Raw genomic sequence first — 13,820 nt, 5'->3', positions numbered from 1 at the left:
GTGGTTTATTGCAATTGAAACTCAATTGTGCTGTGAATCTCTCTCTCTCTCTCTCTCTCTCTCTCTCTCTCTCTCTCTCCCTCTCTCTTTCTCTCTGCACTAAATGGCTGTGCCATGGTTGGATAGTGCAGATTAAGGGGCGGTATAATTATAATAAGATCTCCTTATGACATCGTAAGGGGAGCCAAATTTCCACTACCTATTTTTTTCACGTGCTTGAAAAGAATGGTTTACAAAAACTAAGTTACTGGGTTGATCTTTTTCACATTTTCTAGGTTGATAGAAGCACTGGGAACCCAATTATAGCACTAAAGCATGGATAAAGTCTGATTTTCATGTCATGGCCCCTTTAAAACTGTTGACTTATCTCTGTGTATCAAAGGTGCCTTGGTAGGATGTGGTTTTGGAAGGAGGGGCGCGTCTAATCGAGTAAAAGTAACACTTTTTTCAACTGTTAATTTACATTATTTCACATCTAAGAATGACATATTTTAAACGTTATAGGCCTGTTTTCACAGACAATGCATAGCTAAAGATATGTATGTATATTTTATAAACATGCCTTATCAAGTGTATCTTCAGACAAATTAATGGCACTATTACATTTTAAGATCAGTCAGTGCAAGATAATTTCAGCTAGGCCTTAAGTTTTGTCGTCTGTAAAACCAGGGCACATACACAATACAAAGCTCGCTCGTGTAATATTCTTAGGCATTATACAACTATTCCAGCAGGTGGCGCAAGAAAACTACATACATTTCAGGTTCAATTAGATTTGAAGGTGACTCTGGGAAGGGTAATTGATCTCCGGTTTGATGTTTCTGTGAGTTTCAGTCGGTTATACAACATGAATAAAACCGTGATTTAAGGCACACGGCAACTTTTATTTAACATTAAATTATACGACTTATAGTTTTCGTAGCAATGGGCTTTCTATCTGTAGGTCTCACTGTAAACAAATATGTTAAATATATGCTGTTTGTGATGTAAGGAAGTGTCTTAACTAACGTTACATGAGGAAGGTTATGCTATTAAAAGGTAAGTGGTTGTAGCCTATTTATAAGTTATGTTTACAGATGAGGTAAAAGCAATAGTGGTGGAAACGTGTAATATTTGTTTTGTATCCAATATTTTTCTTTTTAGAAATGTACTGATTGTAGCTCTGTAAAAACCTTATGTGTTCAATAATCTGGCTAAGTTATATTTATTGGTCAAAAAAAGTGTAGAAACCTTAAAATGTCTAACTTTAAAAAAAATCATCCTGGCAACAGATATGAGCAGCCTCCGCGCTCCGTGACGTCAAGGAGGAAACACCCCAATTACCGTGGTAATGTTTCATCCAGCAGAGGGCGATGTTTTACCCACACACCAGACTCTCCACTCAACACTGGATCACAGCACTCAGCCTCCAGCTTTAAAAAAGAGACTCGACCACGCGTACAGTAAGTGTACCTCTTACCTTTATTGTTGTCCATTGACATCATCCTTGCACCAGTCTCTTCATGCCTGCCATCCATCCATCCCTTTTCCAGTCACTTAGCCCCTAAAACATTGGCCAGTTGAACGTTTGCCATCTTCCCTATTGTGTTACAATAGTAAAGTCTTGTATCTGCTTCCCCGTTCCCTCCCACTCACTCAGAAACCTGTGCACCATCCACACATTGCTCTCAATTCAGCAGCCGAGAGGGCGATGCTGTTTCTATGACAACAGGGCCCTGCAGGATAAACTGCAGAAAGGATTTTCCTTTCAAAGGGGGTTCCAGAGAGGGGGAAGCACATGCTTAGCATAAAATTGACATTGCCGTGGATCGTCGCAGCACTTCGAGATCATTTCACTTGTTTATGATCTCATTTTAAATGTAGGGAAACAAACATCAGTCATCTGCTGACTGTACCAAAGGGTTCAATAGTTCTTGTTTTGAAAAATACATTTTGTATTAAATGAAGCAGAGATATAAGCAGCTCTGAAGCTATAAAAGTTATTGATTCGTATAAATTGATACATAACTGTCAAAATGAATTTATCATCTTAGCATTTTGAGTTTATTCTATGTGAGTAAATTGATTCGCTTGAAATTGGAAGTTAATACGTTTTTTTTTTTAGTACACAAGTGGATCAATATATCCATCAGGCTGACTTGGCCAATAGCCGTACGTGGTTGGCAGATTAACAAATGTGCTTATTTTGCTTTGTGTCACCCCACAGCCTTGTCACAATATAGTGCACATATTTAATTTTTTATATATAAAATGTATTTACGTATGTATGAATGTCTATGAGGCTGTTTACATCTAAGATGCGTTTTGGTCGATCACAAGTGGATGACGCTAAAGACAGGTGTAAACGGGGTGTAAAACGTTTGGAGCTTGTCCAAGTTCGACCACATTCAAAGGTTGTCGAAAACGCATTCGACCGGATTGCTTTGTGTAGACGCGCATGTAGTCAAATGTGTTCGAGCAGCCACAAAAGACCGCCTCCTCTCCACCTATTGCGCGATCTTTAGGTTTTCATTGATAAAACTGAAGCGGCTGCTCTCTCAGCTCTTTCATTTGTTTTATTTTGCAAGCGTTTGAAAGTTGCGCAAGCTTATTTCATCAATTGCTCTGAAATATCAGAGAAAGCTCTTAATGTGCGTTCACACCAGACGCGAAAGATTTTGCAAAAACGCGCTATTCGCACATAGTTGGGCGGTTGAACATTTTGAGTTTACTCACTTAATTCTAGTCATTCTAGACATTCATGTGTAAATTTGCGTCATGGAAGGGGCTTATATAGCTCAAATTGAGTAAACTTACCAGATTATTCGACCTCCTCACTCTTCCAAACAAGATCCTTTTAATTCCTGTAATAGTACGAATATGTCTCGTGTAGCGATGATGATTGTCCTCCATTGTTGTTTTGTTTTTCTGCCTCCGCTTGCTTCCTGTAATCACTTCACAGCTAGAACAAGCTCCTGATTGGTTAACGCGGCGCAAAAAACCACCAAATTTCAGATTTTCCGCACGTTACGCGCCTTTGGCGCCGCACCATTCACGTTTACCTTGCCCCAGGATGCCTATTTGAGTCTTTGCATTGACCTAACATGTAAATCACTCGTGCTTGCCGCCTCTTCCACGTCTGGTGTGAACGCACCATTACATATACATGTACAAAACTCTGTGCAGCATGTTTACTTACACAGACTAGAGGTCTTCACGGGTCCACTTATATCCGAAAACCCAAGGTCCGACCCGAGACCCAATCGGGTTCGGGTCTAAAAGTTTCCCGAGTGCCTCAGACACGGGTCAGGTATAATATTAGCGGCATCGGGTCTCGGGTAATTTAAAATGAAAACCCGAACTATCTCGCGTGTGTGCATCAATGTCCTTTTCAAACCTCTCCTCTGTTTGCAAAGAGCGAACATTGTGTGGTTGGCGGTAGGTTAATTTTCATTGAGACAGATGTCAGTCAATTTTAAATGTACATTTTAGCGATTACCTGGGTTTCGTTTACAGAAAACAAAGTAAAACAAATGGAGCAGCTCGCCACGTCGGTCTGTGCCATTTACATTCGGGTTAAAAAAATGCCACTGGTTCGAAGACTCGGGTTTAATTTTCTCGGGTTTGTCTCGGGTCGGGTCTTCCTTTAAAAAAATTTTTTATGCACGTCGGATTCAGGTATAAATCCATTTTAAAAAAATCCATGCGTTTCATGAAGAGAGTAAAATCTGGAGTTACAAAAATTAATGGTATATGGAAAATAATGGTGCAGTTTTCCGGACAGGGTTTAGATTAATCCAGGACTAGGCCTTACTTATTTTAGGACATTTAACTAGTTTTTACAAACATACCTTACAAAAAAAACTACGGGTGTGCATTCTGAAACAAAACAATGGCACGGATATATGTTAAAATATGTCAGGGAAAGCCGTTTTAAAATTAAAGCAGCATTTTAGTGTGGGACTAGGATAAGCCCTGTCCAGGAAACCGCCCCAATGTGTTTTTTTTAACCATAAACCACGCGAACACATTGTATTATACCAAATACACAAAATAAAGTACAACCCCAAAACAGAAAAAGTTGGGACACAGTAGAAATTGTGAGTTAAAAAAGAATGGAATAATTTACAAATCTCATAAACTTATATTTTATTCATAGTAGAATATAGATAACATATCAAATGTTGAAAGTAAGATATTTTGAAATGTCATGCCAAATATTGGCTCATTTTGGATTTCATGAGAGCTACACATTCCAAAAAAAGTTGGGACAGGTAGCAATAAGAGGCCAGAAAAGTTAAATGTACATACAAGGAACAACTGGAGGAGGACCAATGTTTAGGAATAGGAATGTTGTCCTATTCTTGTCTAATACAGACTTCTAGTTGCTCAACTGTCTTAGGTCTTCTTTGTCGCATCTTCCTCTTTATGATGCACCAAATCTTTTCTATGGGTGAAAGATCTGGACTAGCAGGCTGGCCATTTCAGTACTCAGATCCTTCTTCTATGCAGTCTTGATGTTGTAATTGATGCAGTATGTGATCTGGCATTGTCATGTTGGAAAATGCAAGGTCTTCCCTGAAAGAGACGACGTCTGAATGGGATCATATGTATCTAGAACTTGGATAAACCTTTCAGCATTGATGGTGCCTTTCCAGATGTGTAAGCTGCCCATGCCACACACGCTCATGCAACCCCAAACCATCAGAGATGCAGGCTTCTGAACTGAGCGCTAATAACAACTTGGGTTGTCATTGTCCTCTTTAGTCTGGATGAAATGGCATCCCAGTTTTTCAAAAAGAACTTCAAATTTTGATTCGTTGGACCACAGAACAGTTTTCCACTTTGCCAAAGTCCATTTTAAATGAGCCTTGCCAAGGGAAAACGCCCGTGCTTCTGGATCATGTTTAGATATGGCTTCTTTTTTGACCTACAGAGTTTTAGCTGGCAACAGCGAATGACACGGTGGATTGTGTTCACTGACAATGTTTTCTGGAAGTATTCCAGAGCCCATGTTGTGATTTCCATTACAGTAGCATTCCTGTATGTGATGCAGTGCCGTCTAAGAGCCCGAAGATCACGGGCATCAAGTATGGTTTTCCGGTCCTGACCCTTACGCACAGAGATTGTTCCCGATTCTCTGAATCTTTGAATGATATTATGCACTGTAGATGATGATAACTTCAATCTCATTGCAATTTTTCTCTTAGAAACTCAGAAAACTATTTTTCGCCGCAGCATTGGGGGAATTGGTGATTCTCTGCCCATCTTGACCTCTTAGAGACACTGCCACTCTGAGAGGCTCTTTTTATACCCAATCATGTTGCCAATTGACCTAATAAGTTGCAAATTGGTCTTTCAACTGTTCCTTATATGTACATTTACATTTTCTGGCCTCTTATTGCTACCTGTCCCAACTTTTTTTGGAATGTGTAGCTCTCATGAAATCCAAAATGAGCCAATATTTGGCATGAGATTTCAAAATATCTTACTTTCAACATTTGATATGTTATCTATATTCTACTGTGAATAAAATATAAGTTTATGAGATTTGTAAATTATTCCATTCCTTTTTTACTTACAATTTCTACAGTGTCCCAACTTTTTCTGTTTTGGGGTTGTATTTTTAGCAATGAAATAGGTGCTCTTTAAGATAATTTTGTGTAAAGATGCGTTCAAGCGCAAAAAAACCCCATGAACTCTGATAGCATTTACACTCTGTCTTTACCGTTTATGTGTATTTGCGCGCTGTCTGAAGCGATGCAGCTTTCTGAGCAGTGGGCACCCGCTTCCCCACAATCTTTTTTATGTCTCTTTAGCTTAAATATTTAAATTCACAAGGCCTGAAAGCATGTGAAATTATAACTTTTTTTTATGATGCAGCACTGGCTCGATCGGCAAATATTTTAAAGGGGACACATCATAAAAATCTGACTTTTTCTTTAAGTGCTATAATTTGGTCCCCGATGCTTCTATCAATCTAGAAACTGTGAAAAAGAACGACCCAGTAACTTAGTTTTGGTAAACCATTATCTGCAAGCATAAATTTTTTTTTATTAAAATTTGGCTCTCCTTGTGATGTCAGAAGGGGATAAAAACTTTTGCTCATACATACCTACAAAGTGGCAATTTTAACATGCTATTATAAATTATCTATATGGTATTTTGAGCTAGAACTTCACATATGTACTCTGGAGACACCAAAGATTTATTTGACATCTTAAAAAAGTCTTGTGAATAACACGTTATTTTTCCCCATAATAATTCATGACATTTTATGTTTTTATCATCACAGCGCAGAACAATGAGTTTAATACTTGCATATGTATGAAATCTCCTGCAGATGGCAGTCTATGTTGTATAGCAGCTGTTTTTTGTGTGTGTTTAGGGTGTTTATTATGCCACATAAAAAATTATAATCAGATAAGGAGGTTGTTTGAAAAAAAAAGTCTTAAAAGGCTGTCCCAAAAGAATCAGTGCTAGTTTTCCAGCCCAACTCTTCAACTAATGTCGGTGATGAAGTCAGTTCTTATCTTTGACACATGAATCAGAGTTCCCGTGCCCCTCCCTCTTTAGACCCCCATGTCACACTTTATAAAGCTTGGGATTGGTTGTGAGTGTCGGGTAAACTAAAATGGGTTGGGCCAAAGCATCGGGGCAGTCCAAAAAATGTGACCTATCAGGGTACAGCTGTCGCTTGATGGCTTAGTGAGACTTGCCTGTCACCTTCCCGGGGGACGTGAGATTGGAGGGAGGGAGCGATCTTGAGTGGGGCAACTTTACTTCGAGGGCAAGGGGACGAACGTCTGGGCACCATAGGCATAGAGCTGGAAAGCAATACAGAGTTGGAAACCCTACAACCGAGTAATCATCAAAGGATCTAGCGGTCATTTTTCCATTGAGACCCTGAAGAACTCTGGGATTTGAGATTGATAGGTGACAAGCTGAGGCAGAGTCTTCCAGAAGGCTGTAGTGGTAGCTGCTAATGCAATATGATCCACTTGGACTCGCTCTAAAAATACCATCCTGACGGAGTACATGCGCAGGCCCTATTCGCCTAATTGGTGAAAAGATTAAACGTTTTGTTTTTTAACTCTGTAGATGGACACCAACTCAAGGATGTGAGAAACATATTCCAAAACATTTATGTTGCGGAATCCCGGGAGAATTTTTCGGATTCATATTTCGGAATCTGTGTGTCTTTTAATGCAGGTAGGCCATTTTCTGTGCCACTACTTTTTTAAAGCAAGCCACTTTTTAGTCTTAGAAGTCAAGTATTGCATTCTACGGGTGGTGATTAGCTTATACCTAGAATGGAGTGTTGCATTTAATCTGCTGAAATGTTTGGAATATTCGCAAAGCGAATTAAAAAAATCTATTTTATTTATGGAAGATTTACTATGCATTAGTGAGTTATAAAAACGTACATTAAAGCATTAAACTGTAAAGTCCTATAGTGTTTGAAGAACTTCTCCACCGGATCATGAGGAAGGCTGAGTTCCAAATGACCCTCAAGAAGGGTGCCGATGAAGAACCAGGAGGAATGGCCCATCCAAGTCCCAGGATACCATTGAAACGAGCAAAAGTTGGTTCTGATCAATTCGTACCAGACCCTTCTGATTCTGTCTACCCAACCATGACCCCTCCAGTCTTCATTCGGAAGATGAGGAATGCCGCTGTAGGTACCGGCTGTGATATCCGTCTGAAAGTGGCCGTTGCTGGAAACCCACAACCTACCCTTTATTGGTACCATAATGATGATCTGCTCAACATGGACAACCAGGAATATGGAGGTCTGTGGATCAGGGATTGCAAGCCCAGTGATGCTGGTCTGTACACCTGCATCGCCATCAACAGTCTCGGAGAGGCCAGGAGCAGCGCAGTCCTAGCTGTTTTGGATTTGGGTGAAGGTAACTAGAAGCACATTTGTTACGTATTGAGATGTCAGTAATTATCAGCTAGGCTTATTTTCAAGCGTGTGACGCTAATTATCAAGTTAAGGCATAAAGGCGAATGATCTTGCTATATAATGTGACAGTGTGATAACTCGCTTAAAGGGATACTTCACCGATTTAGCATTCAGCTTTGTATCTGTAGAAACCCGGCAGTATTACTGAATGACCATGTTTCCCTCCATCATTTCCCCCTGAGAGGAGAGATATCTGCATTTTGGTTCTGCAAAAAAGTCCTCCGATGATGCAAAAATCGTCATATTACATCATCGGAGGACTTTTTTGCAGAACCAAAATGCAGATATCTCTCCTCTCAGGGGGAAATGAGGGAGGGAAACATGGTCATTCAGTAATACTGCCGGGTTTCTACAGATACAAAGCTGAATGCTAAATCGGTGAAGTATCCCTTTAAGTGGTAACACATCCCTAGGGTGGTCTCAGAAAATGACGCTTAATCCAACGTGAACAATAAGGTTAAATGGCAACTCCACCTTTCTTATTCACCTTGTTTGGTTGTGGTTTATTTGGGGCAGTATGGTGGAATAGAATGACGGGGGCAGCTGATAAGAAGTCCTAAAGTGGAGCTGCAAGATTGAGGCCCCTAAATTCACAATGTTTCGTCTTACGACATCTTAAATTTGCACTCACTATATCATTTTAAAATGAAAAATATGGCATGCTTTTTAGGGATGGTGCCTAGATAGGGAATCGTTGAAAGTTTTGGGTGTGTTTTATGAGGTAGCCTTTTCACCTCTGTGCCCATAATTTTGGCAGTGTTATGTCATTAAAGGGTTAGTCAATTTCCAAAATGTTGATGTCTTTCTTTGTTCAGTCGGGAAGAAATTATGTTTTTTGAGGAAAACATTCCAGGATTTTTCTCATTTTAATGGACTTTAATGGACCCCAACACTTAACCGTTTTAATGCAGTTTAAAATTGCAGTTTCAAAGGACTCTAAACTATCCCAAATGAGGCATAAGGGTCTTATCTAAAAAAAAAAAAATGCACTTTTAAACCACAAATTTTCGTCTTGCTAAAGTTGTAAGATGAGCCAGCGCGACTTTACGTAATTGCGTAATGCCGTGGAAAGGTCACGTGTTACATATATGAAAAGCACATTTGCGGACCATTTTAAACAATAAACTGACACAAAGACATGAATTAGTATCATTCGACATACAACAATGTCGGAACGGTCCTCTTTCAACACACTTGTAAACACTGGACGTAGTTTTGCATACGTCACCCGTGACCTCTTGACATGATGACGTAGTACGCGAGGTCGCGCTGGCGCGTCACAGGACCGAAGATAGACGAGAAGTTGTGGTTTAAAAGTGCATATTTTTATTTTTCTTGCTAAAAATGACAATCGTTTCGCTAGATAAGACCCTTATGCCTCATTTGAGATCGTTTAGAGTCCTTTGAAACTGCAATTTTAAACTGCATTAAAACTGTTAAGTGTTGGGGTCCATTAAAGTCCATTAAAATGAGAAAAGTCCTGGAATGTTTTCCTCAAAAAGCATAATTTCTTCTCGACTGAACAAAGAAAGACATCAACATTTTGGATGACATGGTGGTGATTAAATTATCTGCATTTTTTTTTTAAGAAAATTGACTAATCCTTTAATGTTTATTGCCAAACTAAGGTGCATTTTATGTCTCTGTGTTTCATTCCATCAACAGGAATAGTTTGTTATTTTAAGTAGCCCAACTTTCACATTTACTTGCATCTTGATGGTTACAATGCAAAAGGTTCATATTTATTGCATTGATGGCAGCTAAAAGCATTAAAGTATGTGGCCTCAAGGATTGTTTGTTACTCTTCCTTCAGCCTGTCGTGCTGTGCGACAGTGACGTCTGTGGGTCATGATGCACGTGTCAGTCCCCTGGACAATTTGAGTTCACACCTGTCCTGTCAGTCAGCTAAATGCCATATGTCTTTCCCTTTCCTTAGCGTTACAATGGGAGACTCTCAATCACTGACCGTGTGTGAATGCAAGGCCTTTCTTGCAGGACATCTTGTTTGATTATATAATTTTAAAATGCAGTTTCAAATGCAGTAATTTTTGACTCGTGGTGGCCATGGAAAAATGCAATATGTTTAGTTAACATCTTGGTATATCCAGGATAGGTTTTTGCATTGAAATACAGCTGGTGTCTAGGTGTGTACTGTAGTTGTGTTGTCTAAGCCTACATAAAAGATTTATTGTGTTAATAACTGGTTTTGAAGATGGTCGGCTTTCCTTGAAGATCTTTCAATGTGCACTGTAAGGCAAGAGTTTGTTTTTATAGCGAGATGAATGACTGTACAGGTGAGCTTGTATGGAAACCCCATATATGGAGAAGGTTTGGGTGTGTATTATGCAAATTACATATTGTCTGTAGGCATGCGCTTCCTCATTTAGTATAATATAGTTTGGTTCCATAACCATTAAAGTGGAAGACACCCCATCTTGTTCGTCTGCTTTTTATGATTCTTTCCTGTATTTCATTGACTGCATTTACATTTCAATACGAATCTGATCAATAGTGTGATTGCAGATAATCAAAGTGAGGAATAAGTGGATCAATATATTATATGTGAAATGAAATGACCTGTGCTTGTTTGTTGGTACTTGACCGTTAAAGCCACAATGAAGTTCATACTTAACCTATAGTTTTATTCAACAACACGAATATCAGTGTCAATAGTCAGCGTCTCTTCTGTCTTGAACCGAAGGACCATCTCTGTCGCTCCGGATATTTTGGGCACTGGAATGTGCCAGGCCTCAGATTTTCGTGATGTTAATAGGCCGCTCATTCTCCGGTTACGCAGGAAGACATCACAGCTATAAATAGGCTTTCAGTGCTGTAGTTTTGTCTGGGCTTTATTCAATTAAAGTCAGTTTGATCAAAGGGAAGAAGACATTTTACCTAGTTTACTTTTTCAATATTGTAGCTGTTTACTCAAGTAGTGCTATTGGTACCCAGCCAGCAAAAGCTGTCATTTCACAGTCTAGGTAGACCCAATATTCAATTATCCGGCTGTGAGTAACCCACTTCTAGCCAAAATAAACCTGGTTAGTCGGAATTTGGTTACATGTCATTTTGCCAAAATCATTTTTGATATATATGATATTCCATCATGTAAGCAAAGTCAACATTAAGATTACAAGGTGTTAGGTTTTATTTATTTTATTTTTTGGAGGGGTATGGTTAGAAGTCTATTAAAATTACCTTGTTTTAGCATAGAGATGTAAAACAAAATTGCTTGCTGGATACGGTCTCAAAATCAGTACTGATATAGACACTGAGACAAGAGACCAGGATTGTGATCTTATTTTAAATATATATTTTTCTATCCCAAAACAACCACTGCAATTTTCTTGCAAGCATTGTATGAGGTGACATTGTTGTACGATCTGCTTTCGCCCCAGTGATGTTGGATTGTTTTTTTCAATACTCTTATGTTTTCCTAAGTTCATATAAATTAGCCACCTTGTAAAAGACTTTACTGTGTGATTAGGCTATCGGTCCCCAACTTGTTATGTCAAGACAACTATAAACTGTTTAAAAGTTGATTTCCTTTAAAAGAACTAATTCTGTGGCACTATCAAAAAAAAGGCTTTGTTTGTTGGATCATTCAACCGGCTTGACATGGAAATGCGCCAATTTCGCAAAAAACTCTCGTATATTGCAAATAAACGTTTTTACGCTCACATGAGGTGGTTTTTCAGGCAATTTGGAAAAGGTGTATTTTGCAAAACTGCAATGGAAACAGTTTATTCGCATTTTCAGGTCACCTGATGCAAGTAAGTCACGTATTTATTATTTAAAGATGACGCGGTATGTACTAAAACCTCCCAGAAATATATAATAGGCTTTCCCTGCCAATATTGTCTGGATAACTCCTGTATCTCTTTTGATTTAAAGGGGACATATTATGAGATTTTTTTAAAGATGTAAACTAAGTCTTAATCTAGGTCTGAGCAAAAGTGTGCCGTTTTGGGTGTGTCATTTAAAATGCAAATGAGCGGCTGAAGTGCACACACTGATCACAATGATGGTGGTTTGTTGTAATTGAAACTCAATTGTGCTGTCAAGTCCTTCTTTTCTCTCTCTTTCTCTCTGAACTAAATGGCAGTGCTGTGGTTGGATAGTGCAGATAAAGGGGGCGGTATAACCTTATTCTGACATCACAATAGGAGCCAAATTACAATGACCTATTTTTTCACATGCTTGGAAACAATGGTTTACCAAAACTAAGTTACTGGGTTGATCTTTTTCACATTTTCTAGGTTGATAGAAGCACTGGGGACACAATTATAGCAGTTAAACATGGAAAAAGTCAGATTTTCATAATATGTCCCCTTTAAAATAATGTACTGTTACCTCCAAGAAATACCTATACTGCAAAAAAATGACTTTCATACTTAGTATTTTTGCCTCGTTTTCATACAAACATACAAAATTCTTAAATCTAGATGTATTGTCTTGATGAGCAAAATTCCCAAAGAAAATAAGTCTTGTTTTTAGACAAAATATCTTAAATTTAAGTGAATTTGTGCTTAAAACAAGCAAAAAATCTGCCAGTGAGGTAAGATTTTTTTTTTATTTATTTAGTGTTTAAGAAAAAAGTAAATTTATTTCAAGATTTTTTTTCTTATTCCATTTGCAGATTTTTTTGCTTGTTTAAGCACAAATTCACTTAAATTGAATATTTTTGTCTAAAAACTAGACTTATTTTCTTACGTCATTTTGCTCATTAAGACACTTAGCATGTGTACGCACAAATTTGTTCATAAAATATGCGTTCGGACGTTTTAACTTACAAATCATGGTTCAACCAAAACTTTCATACTAAAATATCTTCTAAATGTTTGCAAAAAAGCACACATGGGCAATAAAAAAAACTATAATATAAGTCTGTGTTATATATTTATTTTTCCTTGTTCATGATTATTGCGCACGTGTGGTCTAAGTTGTTCTTACGTTTTGGCAAAAATTTAGAAGAAATTTTAGTTTTTGTTGAATCATGATTTGTAAGTTAAAACGTCTGTACGCACATTTTACAAACAAATTTGTGCGTACGCATGCTTAGTGAATGAGACCCAATGCATCTTGATTTAAGAATTTTTTATTAAAACAAGACAAAAATACTAAGTAAGAAAGTCATTTTTTGCAGTGTATACTTTGCCTACTGTAAGTTTAAGAGGCTTTCCTTGGCATTAATGTTTGGATAATCAGTCAACGCAGAGTTTTTTTGTGATTGTTGTGGGCAAAAATCCTTGATCTTTCTGCACATTTTCTTAAAAATACCATGGAATATTCTGGATATTTATGCAATTTTATGCAATGAAATTGCGGGAACTTGTCAAAATGTATGTAAAAACTATGCAAAAACTATGTGAACTTGCAAAAGCTTGTTTGCAACTTTTAGAGCTTTTCATTGATGTTCACGTCGCTTAATTACGTCACTTCCTAACATTCCCATGACAACAGGGGACATGGCTGCGCATGTGTGAAGTAAATGCAACATTTTTCAACTTTCTGCTAAGACACATGACTTTTTGCTATGAAGAAGCGGGGATTATAAAATCATGCAAGCAGAATATTTTGAAATCTGCAATTTATGCAGACTCTGGCTAATTTTGCATTGAATCATGCGATCACATAATCGTGTTTTTCTGGAGGAACTGGATAATACTCTCACATCTCTTTTGGTTGATAATAATGCCTAGTACAGTGGAAGTGATAATAGTAAACCTACCAACATCAGTCGAAGTGATGTTTGAAATGACTTATAGCGAGAGGAAAAATACCTTTTAGTCGCATATCATTGGTTAATGGAGACGTGGTCATTTCGCTATAGTTTTTTGTCGAAGTTTAAAAAATAATATTTTTCGCAAAT

At 38.0% G+C, this 13,820-nt stretch overlaps 1 protein-coding gene across 4 annotated transcripts in view; it reads left to right on the top strand.

The window, feature by feature from the left end:
- The first annotated feature begins 1,299 nt into the window (after window positions 1-1,299).
- spegb (striated muscle enriched protein kinase b) overlaps window positions 1,300-13,820 on the top strand; it is a 126,296-nt gene continuing 113,775 nt past the window's right edge. For 2 of the 4 annotated variants that reach the window (XM_065252134.2, XM_065252132.2), the window contains exons 1-2: window positions 6,708-7,191; window positions 7,429-7,889. In XM_065252134.2, the coding sequence (XP_065108206.1) occupies window positions 7,463-7,889 (427 nt within the window). In that variant the 5' untranslated portion in view covers window positions 6,708-7,191; window positions 7,429-7,462. Of the gene's footprint in view, window positions 1,443-6,707; window positions 7,192-7,428; window positions 7,890-13,820 lie in introns of those variants that run through there. The other 2 variants (XM_065252133.2, XM_065252137.1) reach the window with 2 other exon arrangements.

Source organism: Paramisgurnus dabryanus, chromosome 15, assembly GCF_030506205.2.
Source record: "Paramisgurnus dabryanus chromosome 15, PD_genome_1.1, whole genome shotgun sequence".
NCBI lineage: Eukaryota > Metazoa > Chordata > Actinopteri > Cypriniformes > Cobitidae > Paramisgurnus > Paramisgurnus dabryanus.
Note: the sequence above shows the minus strand (reverse complement) of the source record. Positions and strands in the feature narration are given on the sequence as shown.